Genomic DNA, 15,885 nt, shown 5'->3' with positions numbered 1-15,885 from the left:
CCAAACTGACACTGTGGTGCGATACTGAGGGAGCGAGGCACTGTCGGAGGTGCCATATTTTTGGTTGAGATGTTAAATTGAAGCCCCACCTGTCTGTTCAGGTGGATGTAAAAGGTCCCAGGGAGTTCTCCTGGTGTCCTGGCCAACATTTATCCCGTAACCAAAAGCACCAAAACACTTTTAGCAATCATCTGACATTTGACTGAGAAATTCCACTAAAACATTACCTTTTTATAAAAGAATGCAGGAGGGACTGGGTCACACAGTGGGTCAGACACTGGCCTTTCACCCCTGGGGACCCGGGTTCAAATACAACACAGGCTGACGAGATGAAAGTCACCTCTGAGCGTAATAGCCCTATGTGAAATGAATTTAGTCAGGGTCATTCCCGTTTCTACAAAGCTGGCCCTAATTCAGCACATTTGACAATCTCACTCGGGCCACAAATGAGTGGTGTGGGAAATCAAAAAATACCGCAGTGGTACTGTAGAGGGTGCTCTTCTCTAGGTAGAGAGATCGAACGGTGCTGTGCTGTGTGCTTGATGCCGACACTGGGCACTGGGTGCCTGCACTGACCTTCCTCAACTTGATGAGCTTAAAATGTATACACAGTTGTAAATAAAGAGGGGGGAAAAAGCGAGGTTTTCATTATTTTAAATAAACGAAGAGTGGAATTGATTCTTTTTGCCGGATCAGTAGTCATACTGTGGCTGGAATTTTCCACCTCGCTGCTCACCAGTCGATGATGGCCGCCCCCCCATTCACTTTAATGTGGGCTGGGGAGGAGCAGAGGCGTAAATCCCTGGCCTGTGATAACAAACACCAATGTGCTATCCAGTAGTTGAATTAATACCTAGTAATTCGGGTGTATTTGCGTTGTGACTAGAGGGAAAGTGGCCTCAAGGTACAGTGAGTAGGCAACTTTTACCCGGTTTGGGGAGATTCTTTAAACGTGCATGAAACGGTGCACGGTCTGTTGGGAATTTAGGACAGCATTGGAGACCCATTTCCATGAGTGATGATTGATTCGAAATTTTCCTTTTTAGCACTATAATGCAGATCCATTTACATGCCAGTGCGATGAGCGCGACATCAATATTTCCCCAGCCTCTTAACAGCACACTGTTCACCATGCGACACAGTGAAGTGACCATTACATTGTTTAGCCAAGACATTACTGATATTAATGAAGGCCGATAAATCCCCAGGGCCTGATAATCTACATCCTAGGGTACTTAAGGAAATGGCCCTAGAAATAGTAGATGCATTGCTGGTCATCTTCCAAAATTCTATAGACTCTGGAACAGTTCCCATGGATTGGAGGGTAGCTAATGTAACCGCACTATTCAAAAAAGGTGGTAGAGAGAAAACGGGGAATTCTAGACCGGTAAGCCTGACATCGGTAGTGGGGAAAATGCTAGAGTCCATTATAAAAGATGTAATAGCAGAGCACTTGGAAAACAGTGACAGGGTCGGACAAAGTCAACATGGATTTACAAAAGGTAAATAGTACTTGACTAATCTACTGGAATTTTTTGAGGATGTAACTGGTAGAATAGATAAGGGAAAACCAGTTGTGTATTTGGAATTTCAGAAGGCTTTTGATAAGGTCCCGCATAAGAGATTAGCGTGTAAAGTTAAAGCACATGGGATTGGGGGTAAGGTACTGACTTGGATAGAGAACTGGTTGGCAGACAGGAAGCAAAGAGTTGGAATAAACAGGTCTTTCTCCGAGTGGCAGGCAGTGACTAGTGGGGTACTGCAGGGATCGGTGCTAGGACCCCAGCTATTCACAATATATAATAATGATCTAGACGAGGGAACATGATGTAATATCTCCAAGTTTGCAGACGACACAAAGCTGGGTGGGCGTGTGTGCTGTGAGGAGGATGCCGAGAAGCTCCAGTATGATTTGGACAGGTTGGATGATTGGGCAGTTGCATGGCAGATGCAGTATAATGTGGATAAATGCGAGGTTATCCACTTTGGTGGCAAAAACAGGAAGGCAGATTATTATCTGAATGGCAAAAGATTGGGAGAAGGGGAAGTGCAACGAGACCTGGGTGTCCTTGTGCACCAGCCGCTGAAGGTAAGCATGCAGGTGCAGCAGGTGGTTAAGAAGGCAAATGGTATGTTGGCCTTCGTAGCGAGAGGATTCGAATACAGGAGCAAGGATGTCTTGCTGCAGTTGTACAGGGCCTTGGTGAGACCACACCTTGAGTATTGTGTGCAGTTTTGGTCGCCATATCTGAGGAAGGATGTTCTTGCCATGGAGGGAGTGCAGCGAAGATTCACCAGACTGATACCTGGGATGGCAGGAATGACGTATGAGGAGAGATTGGGTCGATTGGGCTTATAAGCGCTGGAGTTTAGAAGAATGAGAGGGGATCTCATTGAAACTTATAAAATTCTAACAGGACTAGATGCAGGAAGGATGTTCCCGATGGCGGGGGAGTCCAGAACCAGGGGTCACAGTCTAAAGATAAGGGGTAAGCCATTTAGGACAGAGATGAGGAGGAATTTCTTCACCCAGAGAGTGGTGAACCTGTGGAATTCTCTACCACAGAAGGCAGTTGAGGCCAATTCATTAAATATATTCAAGAAGGAGTTAGATATATTTCTTAAGGCTAAAGGGATCAAGGGATATGGGGAGAAAGCAGGGACAGGGTACTAAATTTGGATGATCAGCCATGATCTCATTGAATGGCGGAGCAGGCTCAAGGGGCCGAATGGCCTACTCCTGCTCCTATCTTCTATGTTTCTATTAGCTGATGAAGGTTTAATATATTCATCCATTCAATTGCCTCCCACAGCCCATGTACACTCTACCCTTAACCAACATCACTAAAACAGGTCATCTGGTCCTATATCTCAGTGCTGTTTGTGGGAGCTTGCTGTGAGCAAATTGACTGCTGCGTTTCCTACATTACAACAGTGGCTACACCTCAAAAAAAGTACTTCATTGGCTGTAAAGCGCTTTGGGACATCCTGAGTTTTGTGAAAGGCGCTGTATAAATGAAAAGAAAGACTTGCATTCTTTCTATGTGGCATCCTCTGTCCACCATTTTAGCAGCAGGTGTTAACCCATTTAAAATCAACTGGTTAACTCCTGTGTTAAAACCCCAGTTGGAGGAATGTCCGCTAATGACCACCGACAGCAATCTTTAATTTTTGATGCCCACGCCACAATCGTATACGTGTTATATAAAATATATTTTTAGATCGACGCAGGAAAAAAAAATGGGTCCCACAGTTTGTAATTGGGCTGGATAGCACCGCTTTTTAATTTTTATCACTTTTTTTTCTTTTAAACAGATCAATTCATGTGGTCATTTCGGGAAGATTTTCCCGTGGATCCACACCATCAATGCATCCAGTTCCCATCCACAAGGCCCTTCGGAGGATCTGCAAAAATTACAGGTTTGTGCTGGCTTTTTTTGAGAAGCATAGGTCAAGGGTCAAAGGCCATAGTGCAGGACACCAACCAAGGTTGAAAAGAGTAAAAGGGAAGCCGAGGTAAATCGAGGGTTAAATGATCTCGAGCTTCAGTTTTGAAGCCGGAAGATCATTGGAGGTTAGGTAGACCTGAGGGAGGTGAAGGATTCCCAGCTTTGAGTTCCATGGGGGGGAATCTGAATTGGAGTAGGAGACCATGCAAGAAGTCTTGTGTCATCACACTATACAGTATTAGGATACAAACACGTTGAAGAATTCTCCCATCTCGAGTACTTTTCCCCCCCTCAATATTCCTCTACCTTCCTACTCTCCTGCCACCATCCGAGGCTTGAATCACTCATCGAAAACCCGTAACTACCCTCTTCTCTCGGTGATGTGCCTCAATAATTCCGAGACTCGAAGGTAGCAGAACAAAACCAGGCTTTTATTAACTTAGAACGAAACACATAAGCGAGAGAGATGTCGTCCTTCTGGAGATTGGGGCTACACTGAAGCTAGCTTACAAACGGGGCCAGGTATGGGCGGAGCCCTACACACAGCACATTCCAGCACATTCCAGTATACAATACAGCACATTCCAGTACACAATACAATGAGGTCTGGGGGAAGGGAAATGACACTGAAACCGATCTCAGTCACAGGCAGTGATGAATGGAAATATTTCATCACACTCGGCATTCTCCGAAGGGCCCATCAAGGCGCCCATTCTGCCTCCTTGCAAACCCCGACTGCTCCATTCTCTACTCTCGGTGACCTTCCTGCCCAGTGTGTCTCCGGGGTGGGGTGGGGGGCGGATAATCTCCATAACCTCCTCCCCGTTCTGCTCAACCTGCCCACCGCTGCCGGCGTGGACTCTCCCAATGGATTAACAAGCGCCACTCCTCTCTGCATTTCTCTCCAGGATGTCCGTTCACTTTCCAATAAGGCCCTTGTCATCCACCACCTTATTGTGGATGATTGCTTCGACATTCCGGCTTTGACTGAAGCTTGGCTCACGGGTGGCGACGCCTTGCCCTTAACCGAAGTCTCTTGCCCAGCTATACTTTCCACCACCTGCCCCACCCAAACTGCAATGATGGCAGTGTGGCCCTTATCGTCAAATCATACCTTGGGCTCTACCCCTACTCCTCTGGTACCTTCTGCTTCAAGCAGCTCACCTTATTCTACCCTGCTCATCTTGCCATTAAAATCCTCATTGTTTACCACCCCGCTTTGACCTTGCCATCTCATGTGACTTCCCTACTGCATGATCTCTGTCATAAATAAGGCCATTTCTGATCGCTTCCTTTTGTGTGTAGTCCTGAAAAAAAAACACTTCCCCAAATCATTTACAACTACACTTTAAAGCTGCCAAAAGCCTTTAGCTCTTCATTTGTCACAATACTTCTGCACCTGTCGATCTACTCAACAACTCCCTCATCCCATCCTGATCGTTCCCTCAGGTACGGTACACACTTTCGCACTCTCGCATCCAAGAGGCGCAGACTTGAGCATATCTGGCAGATCAAGTGGTTTAGCCATCCATCACCAGATCTGGCTGAGCTGCATCAAGCACTGTTGGGCCTTGCTGTCCTCTGCAAAAAACGCCCACTACTCCAGTGTCATTCGTCTCCTTAAAGCCCTCTCCCCTGCCCCCTTCACCTTCAGCAACAAGTGCAAAGAGCTCATGAAGACCACTAGAACATACAAATACGTCTTTCCATACAGATTGGAATCTTACAAACATTTCTTTTCATTTAATCCATAGTCCATTTTGTGCGGTTCTTCAATCAACGTACAATCTGTTCTTCCTCTTCTGCATCAACTCCCTGAAGATGACAGCCCTGGTCTAAGTATCCATGTGCTATGTGACGCCAGACTGGGTGAATGTGAGCGTGTAACTGACCAGCTCCTTGACCAATGTCCTGAGGCTGTTCTATCATTTGCCAATTGTGAGATGCAGCAGGAAAAACAGGTTTGCCTCAAAGAATCCCTTTTGCGCATGAATTTTATTTTACCATGTCATGGGTGATAAATGTATTGGTCTTGGAAACGGAAGATGCCTTGGAACGTGCCACCTTGGGTTCAGTTGGTCGAAATCGTGCCTCTGAGTCAGAAGGTCGTTGGTTCAAATCCCACACTGGTATTTGAGCATGTTAGCTAGGATATCTAGCACTTGGGTTCCCTTGTGCCATCCTTCAAATGAACCAAGGGCCCATCTTCCTGTTGAGGTGGACATTAAAGATCCCACGACACTAATTGAAGAAAAGGAGGGAGTTCTCCAGGGGGTTTTGAGAACATTCATCCCTTCAACAATGGCCCAGAAATTCGGGTCGGGGGCTTCCTGCGGGTGTAAGCCCCCGACCTGCACTTACTTTGCGCACCGGCCGTTGAGCTGTAGGGCCCCGTGGAATTCCGGTCCGGGGCCTGGCCCAGAGGCCGGCGCGCTGTGCTTGCGTGTCCCAGGGGCGTAAGTTAGTGCGATGCGTCCCCTGGGATCACGTGAGCCATGGGCAGCCAATCGGAGGAGGGAAAAGCCCATTCATAAGATTGACAGGTAGACCTGTCAAAACTTATAAATACTACGGGCCCAAAATAGTAGTAAACCTTCAAATACATTTTTTTTAAAATCACACTTTTTAAATAAATTATAAATTACATTAAATAACTATTTTAAACAATAATTTAAATTTTTGAAAAAAATAATTTTATATTATAACGGGGCTAAAAATAAACTTACCTTGCTTTAAAGTATTTAAAAATAATAAACCTGTGGAAAAAATGTTTTAATTTTAATTAATTGACCACTTACCTTGCAAAAAGCAGGCCTTACGCCTGCTTTTTAAATGTGTAAATCCTGCAGGCTTACCCTCCCGGGAAAACCTGTATTTAAAAAAAAACTAAGTTCAAAGCGCACGCGCAGCCTCCCCTGCGCGCACGTTCAACTTCTGAACCTCTTCGTTCAGAGGACCGGAAGTGCCGGTTTCCCGCGCATGTGCAGTGCATGCAGGAAACCGGCAATTCCATTCGGCCTACGGGTGAGTACCCCGTGCGTACTCACCCGGGGAGAGCCGAATTTCTGGGCCAATATCTCCAAAATTAGATTAACTGGTCACTCATTTCATGGCTATCTGTAGAGCATTGAAGGTGCAGAATGACTGCCACATTGCCTACAGCAGTAGTTCTCAAACTCTTTTGGTTGAAGAACCCCTTTTTAAATGGATTAATAATCACAGATCCCTCCCCCATCTAAATTATAATACTCAAAATATGAAAGTGCTCCATGTAAAGAGTGTTTTAATAATGCTTTTAAGAAAACAGGTATTTACTTACAGGTAAATGGGTGGGCCTGCTCCTCGCATCAATTCTGGGTACTCCGCAGCAACAGATGGCCGCTATTAGCCACTTAGTGCTGGACAATTTTTAAGGCTGACCAAGGTGAGTGAGGGCATGAGCGCCCATGCACATGCTGGGATGCTGCTGGAAGCATGATTCACCGCCACACTGTCCCACTGGCATGTTCTGTAACAGCTGCACTGTAGGGTTGTATGTGTTTGTGTGAACATGTTCAGGCACGTGTTTGAAGGGTCCCGCAGGCGCTCTGATCACGTGTCGGGAGGAAGACGCAGGGTTGCGGCGCCAGGGAGAGGAGTCGGCTTGACCGGCAGGGAGCGCTCGTTGCAAAGTGAGCAAGAGCTGCGGGCCTCTGTGAGGAGGCGGGCCCAGCTGCTGAGAATAATTCGCAACAACTGAATCAGTGTTGGTTTTATAAAGAGGCTCGAAATTGCCTCTGGTCGCAGACCCCCCCCCTGCCCGCGGACCCCTCCTTTTTCTTAGGTTGTCCCTCGGAACCAAGAATGACTTCAGTTTGAGAAACAATGACGTATAGAACAAGTTACTGGACTGCATGCCTCTTTCTGAGAGGAAAATTATTTTACTTATTCTGACAATATTGTAATAATTGAACTTAAAATAATTAAGTTGAAGAAAATGGTAGATTTCTCTTGCAGATTGTAACGCATTTGATCCTCTTCCCATTCCCTGTGGAATTGCTGGACTTCATTTTTTATTTCCCTCCCTCCCCTGGTGAGAGAGTATGCTGGAGACTTCCTCCCAAGGCCTCTACCAAAGTCTGTCTACGTATAAAGCCAGCTGCTAATCATTGCACAGGACTGGCACAGGGTGGCTGGCCCATGTACGTTCTTTCCCTTTTCTTCCATCTCGGTGGAGGACTGCTGGGTTCCCTTCTGAGAGACAGTTTCCATAGACTGGATTCAGCCCCATTCCCACATGTCAATACCCCTTCTATATATAGACTGGATTCAGCCCCATTCCCAGGTGTCAGTACCCCTTCTATAGACTGGATTCAGCCCCATTCCCAGGTGTCAATAGCCCTTCTATAGACTGGATTCAGCCCCATTCCCATGTGTCAATAGCCCTTCTATAGACTGGATTCAGCCCCATTCCCTGGTGTCAATAGCCCTTCTATAGACTGGATTCAGCCCCATTCCCATGTGTCAATACCCCTTCTATAGACTGGATTCAGCCCCATTCCCATGTGTCAATACCCCTTCTATAGACTGGATTCAGCCCCATTCCCAGGTGTCAATACCCCTTCTATAGACTGGATTCAGCCCCATTCCCAGGTGTCAATACCCCTTCTATAGACTGGATTCAGCCCCATTCCCAGGTGTCAATAGCCCTTCTATAGACTGGATTCAGTCCCATTCCCAGGTGTCAATAGCCCTTCTATAGACTGGATTCAGTCCCATTCCCAGGTGTCAATAGCCCTTCTATAGACTGGATTCAGCCCCATTCCCAGGTGTCAATACCCCTTCTATAGACTGGATTCAGCCCCATTCCCAGGTGTCAATAGCCCTTCTATAGACTGGATTCAGCCCCATTCCCAGGTGTCAATAGCCCTTCTATAGACTGGATTCAGACCCATTCCCAGGTGTCAATAGCCCTTCTATAGACTGGATTCAGCCCCATTCCCTGGTGTCAATACCCCTTCTATAGACTGGATTCAGCCCCATTCCCAGGTGTCAATAGCCCTTCTATAGACTGGATTCAGCCCCATTCCCTGGTGTCAATAGCCCTTCTATAGACTGGATTCAGCCCCATTCCCAGGTGTCAATAGCCCTTCTATAGACTGGATTCAGCCCCATTCCCTGGTGTCAATAGCCCTTCTATAGACTGGATTCAGCCCCATTCCCAGGTGTCAATAGCCCTTCTATAGACTGGATTCAGCCCCATTCCCAGGTGTCAATAGCCCTTCTATAGACTGGATTCAGCCCCATTCCCAGGTGTCAATAGCCCTTCTATAGACTGGATTCAGCCCCATTCCCAGGTGTCAATAGCCCTTCTATAGACTGGATTCAGCCCCATTCCCAGGTGTCAATAGCCCTTCTATAGACTGGATTCAGCCCCATTCCCTGGTGTCAATACCCCTTCTATAGACTGGATTCAGCCCCATTCCCAGGTGTCAATACCCCTTCTATAGACTGGATTCAGCCCCATTCCCAGGTGTCACTAGCCCTTCTATAGACTGGATTCAGCCCCATTCCCAGGTGTCAATAGCCCTTCTATAGACTGGATTCAGCCCCATTCCCAGGTGTCACTAGCCCTTCTATAGACTGGATTCAGCCCCATTCCCAGGTGTCAATAGCCCTTCTATAGACTGGATTCAGCCCCATTCCGTGGTGTCAATAGCCCTTCTATAGACTGGATTCAGCCCCATTCCCAGATGTCAATACCCCTTCTATAGACTGGATTCAGCCCCATTCCCAGGTGTCAATAGCCCTTCTATAGACTGGATTCAGCCCCATTCCCAGGTGTCAATAGCCCTTCTATAGACTGGATTGGGCTCCATTCCCAGGTGTCAATACCCCTTCTATAGACTGGATTCAGCCCCATTCCCAGGTGTCAATAGCCCTTCTATAGACTGGATTCAGCCCCATTCCCTGGTGTCAATAGCCCTTCTATAGACTGGATTCAGCCCCATTCCCAGGTGTCAATACCCCTTCTATAGACTGGATTCAGCCCCATTCCCAGGTGTCAATAGCCCTTCTATAGACTGGATTCAGCCCCATTCCCTGGTGTCAATAGCCCTTCTATAGACTTGATTCAGCCCCATTCCCAGGTGTCAATACCCCTTCTATAGACTGGATTCAGCCCCATTCCCAGGTGTCAATAGCCCTTCTATAGACTGGATTCAGCCCCATTCCGTGGTGTCAATAGCCCTTCTATAGACTGGATTCAGCCCCATTCCGTGGTGTCAATACCCCTTCTATAGACTGGATTCAGCCCCATTCCGTGGTGTCAATACCCCTTCTATAGACTGGATTCAGCCCCATTCCCAGGTGTCAATAGCCCTTCTATAGACTGGATTCAGCCCCATTCCGTGGTGTCAATACCCCTTCTATAGACTGGATTCAGCCCCATTCCGTGGTGTCAATACCCCTTCTATAGACTGGATTCAGCCCCATTCCCAGGTGTCAATAGCCCTTCTATAGACTGGATTCAGCCCCATTCCCAGGTGTCAATAGCCCTTCTATAGACTGGATTCAGCCCCATTCCCAGGTGTCAGTTGCCCTTCTATAGACTGGATTCAGCCCCATTCCCTGGTGTCAATAGCCCTTCTATAGACTGGATTCAGCCCCATTCCCAGGTGTCAATACCCCTTCTATAGACTGGATTCAGCCCCATTCCCTGGTGTCAATAGCCCTTCTATAGACTGGATTCAGCCCCATTCCCAGGTGTCAATAGCCCTTCTATAGACTGGATTCAGCCCCATTCCCAGGTGTCAATAGCCCTTCTATAGACTGGATTCAGCCCCATTCCCTGGTGTCAATACCCCTTCTATAGACTGGATTCAGCCCCATTCCCAGGTGTCAATAGCCCTTCTATAGACTGGATTCAGCCCCATTCCCTGGTGTCAATACCCCTTCTATAGACTGGATTCAGCCCCATTCCCTGGTGTCAATACCCCTTCTGTAGACTGGATTCAGCCCCATTCCCTGGTGTCAATAGCCCTTCTATAGACTGGATTCAGCCCCATTCCCAGGTGTCACTAGCCCTTCTATAGACTGGATTCAGCCCCATTCCCAGGTGTCAATAGCCCTTCTATAGACTGGATTCAGCCCCATTCCCAGGTGTCAGTTGCCCTTCTATAGACTGGATTCAGCCCCATTCCCTGGTGTCAATAGCCCTTCTATAGACTGGATTCAGCCCCATTCCCAGGTGTCAATACCCCTTCTATAGACTGGATTCAGCCCCATTCCCTGGTGTCAATAGCCCTTCTATAGACTGGATTCAGCCCCATTCCCAGGTGTCAACAGCCCTTCTATAGACTGGATTCAGCCCCATTCCCAGGTGTCAATACCCCTTCTATAGACTGGATTCAGCCCCATTCCCAGGTGTCAATAGCCCTTCTATAGACTGGATTCAGCCCCATTCCCTGGTGTCAATACCCCTTCTATAGACTGGATTCAGCCCCATTCCCTGGTGTCAATACCCCTTCTGTAGACTGGATTCAGCCCCATTCCCTGGTGTCAATAGCCCTTCTATAGACTGGATTCAGCCCCATTCCCAGGTGTCACTAGCCCTTCTATAGACTGGATTCAGCCCCATTCCCAGGTGTCAATAGCCCTTCTATAGACTGGATTCAGCCCCATTCCCAGGTGTCACTAGCCCTTCTATAGACTGGATTCAGCCCCATTCCCTGGTGTCAATAGCCCTTCTATAGACTGGATTCAGCCCCATTCCGTGGTGTCAATACCCCTTCTATAGACTGGATTCAGCCCCATTCCCAGGTGTCAATAGCCCTTCTATAGACTGGATTCAGCCCCATTCCGTGGTGTCAATACCCCTTCTATAGACTGGATTCAGCCCCATTCCCAGGTGTCAATAGCCCTTCTATAGACTGGATTCAGTCCCATTCCGTGGTGTCAATACCCCTTCTATAGACTGGATTCAGCCCCATTCCGTGGTGTCAATACCCCTTCTATAGACTGGATTCAGCCCCATTCCCAGGTGTCAATACCCCTTCTATAGACTGGATTCAGCCCCATTCCGTGGTGTCAATACCCCTTCTATAGACTGGATTCAGCCCCATTCCCAGGTGTCAATAGCCCTTCTATAGACTGGATTCAGCCCCATTCCGTGGTGTCAATACCCCTTCTATAGACTGGATTCAGCCCCATTCCCAGGTGTCAATACCCCTTCTATAGACTGGATTCAGCCCCATTCCCAGGTGTCAATAGCCCTTCTATAGACTGGATTCAGCCCCATTCCAGGTGTCAATAGCCCTTCTATAGACTGGATTCAGCCCCATTCCCTGGTGTCAATAGCCCTTCTATAGACTGGATTCAGTCCCATTCCCTGGTGTCAATAGCCCTTGACTGGATTCAGCCCCATTCCCAGGTGTCAATACCCCTTCTATAGACTGGATTCAGCCCCATTCCCAGGTGTCAATAGCCCTTCTATAGACTGGATTCAGCCCCATTCCCAGGTGTCAATAGCCCTTCTATAGACTGGATTCAGCCCCATTCCCAGGTGTCAATAGCCCTTCTATAGACTGGATTCAGCCCCATTCCCTGGTGTCAATAGCCCTTCTATAGACTGGATTCAGCCCCATTCCCAGGTGTCAATAGCCCTTCTATAGACTGGATTCAGCCCCATTCCCAGGTGTCAATAGCCCTTCTATAGACTGGATTCAGCCTCACTCCCAGGTGTCAATAGCCCTTCTATAGACTGGATTCAGCCCCATTCCCTGGTGTCAATAGCCCTTCTATAGACTGGATTCAGCCCCATTCCCAGGTGTCAATACCCCTTCTATAGACTGGATTCAGCCCCATTCCCAGGTGTCAATAGTCCTTCTATAGACTGGATTCAGCCCCATTCCCAGGTGTCAATAGCCCTTCTATAGACTGGATTCAGCCCCATTCCCAGGTGTCAATAGCCCTTCTATAGACTGGATTCAGTCCCATTCCCATGTGTCAATAGCCCTTCTATAGACTGGATTCAGCCCCATTCCCAGGTGTCAATAGCCCTTCTATAGACTGGATTCAGCCCCATTCCCTGGTGTCAATAGCCCTTCTATAGACTGGATTCAGCCCCATTCCCAGGTGTCAATAGCCCTTCTATAGACTGGATTCAGCCCCATTCCCAGGTGTCAATACCCCTTCTATAGACTGGATTCAGCCCCATTCCCAGGTGTCAATAGCCCTTCTATAGACTGGATTCAGCCCCATTCCCAGGTGTCAATACCCCTTCTATAGACTGGATTCAGCCCCATTCCCAGGTGTCAATACCCCTTCTATAGACTGGATTCAGCCCCATTCCCAGGTGTCAATACCCCTTCTATAGACTGGATTCAGCCCCATTCCCAGGTGTCAATACCCCTTCTATAGACTGGATTCAGCCCCATTCCCAGGTGTCAATACCCCTTCTATAGACTGGATTCAGCCCCATTCCCAGGTGTCAATACCCCTTCTATAGACTGGATTCAGCCCCATTCCCAGGTGTCAATACCCCTTCTATAGACTGGATTCAGCCCCATTCCCAGGTGTCAATAGCCCTTCTATAGACTGGATTCAGCCCCATTCCCAGGTGTCAATAGCCCTTCTATAGACTGGATTCAGCCCCATTCCCAGGTGTCACTAGCCCTTCTATAGACTGGATTCAGCCCCATTCCCAGGTGTCAATAGCCCTTCTATAGACTGGATTCAGCCTCACTCCCTGGTGTCAATAGCCCTTCTATAGACTGGATTCAGCCCCATTCCCAGGTGTCACTAGCCCTTCTATAGACTGGATTCAGCCCCATTCCCAGGTGTCAATACCCCTTCTATAGACTGGATTCAGCCCCATTCCCAGGTGTCAATAGCCCTTCTATAGACTGGATTCAGTCCCATTCCCATGTGTCAATTGCCCTTCTATAGACTGGATTCAGCCCCATTCCCAGGTGTCAATACCCCTTCTATAGACTGGATTCAGCCCCATTCCCAGGTGTCAATACCCCTTCTATAGACTGTTTTCAGCCCCATTCCCAGGTGTCAATACCCCTTCTATAGACTGGATTCAGCCCCATTCCCAGGTGTCACTAGCCCTTCTATAGACTGGATTCAGCCCCATTCCCAGGTGTCAATAGCCCTTCTATAGACTGGATTCAGCCCCATTCCCAGGTGTCACTAGCCCTTCTATAGACTGGATTCAGCCCCATTCCCAGGTGTCAATAGCCCTTCTATAGACTGGATTCAGCCCCATTCCGTGGTGTCAATACCCCTTCTATAGACTGGATTCAGCCCCATTCCGTGGTGTCAATACCCCTTCTATAGACTGGATTCAGCCCCATTCCCAGGTGTCAATAGCCCTTCTATAGACTGGATTCAGCCCCATTCCGTGGTGTCAATAGCCCTTCTATAGACTGGATTCAGCCCCATTCCCAGGTGTCAATAGCCCTTCTATAGACTGGATTCAGCCCCATTCCCAGGTGTCAATAGCCCTTCTATAGACTGGATTGGGCTCCATTCCCAGGTGTCAATACCCCTTCTATAGACTGGATTCAGCCCCATTCCCAGGTGTCAATAGCCCTTCTATAGACTGGATTCAGCCCCATTCCCTGGTGTCAATAGCCCTTCTATAGACTGGATTCAGCCCCATTCCCAGGTGTCAATAGCCCTTCTATAGACTGGATTCAGCCCCATTCCCAGGTGTCAATAGCCCTTCTATAGACTGGATTCAGCCCCATTCCGTGGTGTCAATAGCCCTTCTATAGACTGGATTCAGTCCCATTCCCAGGTGTCAATAGCCCTTCTATAGACTGGATTCAGCCCCATTCCGTGGTGTCAATACCCCTTCTATAGACTGGATTCAGCCCCATTCCGTGGTGTCAATACCCCTTCTATAGACTGGATTCAGCCCCATTCCCAGGTGTCAGTTGCCCTTCTATAGACTGGATTCAGCCCCATTCCCTGGTGTCAATAGCCCTTCTATAGACTGGATTCAGCCCCATTCCCAGGTGTCAATACCCCTTCTATAGACTGGATTCAGCCCCATTCCCTGGTGTCAATAGCCCTTCTATAGACTGGATTCAGCCTCATTCCCAGGTGTCAATAGCCCTTCTATAGACTGGATTCAGCCCCATTCCCTGGTGTCAATACCCCTTCTATAGACTGGATTCAGCCCCATTCCCAGGTGTCAATAGCCCTTCTATAGACTGGATTCAGCCCCATTCCCAGGTGTCAATACCCCTTCTATAGACTGGATTCAGCCCCATTCCCTGGTGTCAATACCCCTTCTATAGACTGGATTCAGCCCCATTCCCAGGTGTCAATAGCCCTTCTATAGACTGGATTCAGCCCCATTCCCAGGTGTCAATAGCCCTTCTATAGACTGGATTCAGCCCCATTCCCAGGTGTCAATAGCCCTTCTATAGACTGGATTCAGCCCCATTCCCAGGTGTCAATACCCCTTCTATAGACTGGATTCAGCCCCATTCCCTGGTGTCAATACCCCTTCTATAGACTGGATTCAGCCCCATTCCCAGGTGTCAATAGCCCTTCTATAGACTGGATTCAGCCCCATTCCCTGGTGTCAATACCCCTTCTATAGACTGGATTCAGCCCCATTCCCTGGTGTCAATACCCCTTCTGTAGACTGGATTCAGCCCCATTCCCTGGTGTCAATAGCCCTTCTATAGACTGGATTCAGCCCCATTCCCAGGTGTCAATAGCCCTTCTATAGACTGGATTCAGCCCCATTCCCAGGTGTCACTAGCCCTTCTATAGACTGGATTCAGCCCCATTCCCTGGTGTCAATAGCCCTTCTATAGACTGGATTCAGCCCCATTCCGTGGTGTCAATACCCCTTCTATAGACTGGATTCAGCCCCATTCCGTGGTGTCAATACCCCTTCTATAGACTGGATTCAGCCCCATTCCCAGGTGTCAATAGCCCTTCTATAGACTGGATTCAGCCCCATTCCGTGGTGTCAATACCCCTTCTATAGACTGGATTCAGCCCCATTCCCAGGTGTCAATAGCCCTTCTATAGACTGGATTCAGTCCCATTCCCTGGTGTCAATACCCCTTATATAGACTGGATTCAGCCCCATTCCCAGGTGTCAATAGCCCTTCTATAGACTGGATTCAGCCCCATTCCCAGGTGTCAATAGCCCTTCTATAGACTGGATTCAGCCCCATTCCCTGGTGTCAATAGCCCTTCTATAGACTGGATTCAGTCCCATTCCCTGGTGTCAATAGCCCTTCTATAGACTGGATTCAGCCCCATTCCCAGGTGTCAATACCCCTTCTATAGACTGGATTCAGCCCCATTCCCAGGTGTCAATAGCCCTTCTATAGACTGGATTCAGCCCCATTCCCAGGTGTCAATACCCCTTCTATAGACTGGATTCAACCCCATTCCCAGGTGTCAATAGCCCTTCTATAGA

At 48.1% G+C, this 15,885-nt stretch overlaps 1 protein-coding gene across 3 annotated transcripts in view; it reads left to right on the top strand.

The window, feature by feature from the left end:
- Window positions 1-15,885, top strand: part of hps3 (HPS3 biogenesis of lysosomal organelles complex 2 subunit 1) — a 76,648-nt gene that overhangs the window by 42,474 nt on the left and 18,289 nt on the right. For all 3 annotated transcript variants that reach the window (XM_085989837.1, XM_085989838.1, XM_085989836.1), the window contains exons 15-16: window positions 3,316-3,420; window positions 5,204-5,410. In XM_085989837.1, coding sequence (XP_085845963.1) covers window positions 3,316-3,420; window positions 5,204-5,410 — 312 coding nt within the window. The remainder of the gene's footprint in view (window positions 1-3,315; window positions 3,421-5,203; window positions 5,411-15,885) is intronic.

This window comes from Somniosus microcephalus, chromosome 6 (genome assembly GCF_052327205.1).
Source record: "Somniosus microcephalus isolate GS21.2 chromosome 6, FLI_Smic_1.0, whole genome shotgun sequence".
Classification (NCBI taxonomy): Eukaryota; Metazoa; Chordata; class Chondrichthyes; order Squaliformes; family Somniosidae; genus Somniosus; species Somniosus microcephalus.
This window is presented reverse-complemented; position numbering and strand designations above follow the sequence as displayed.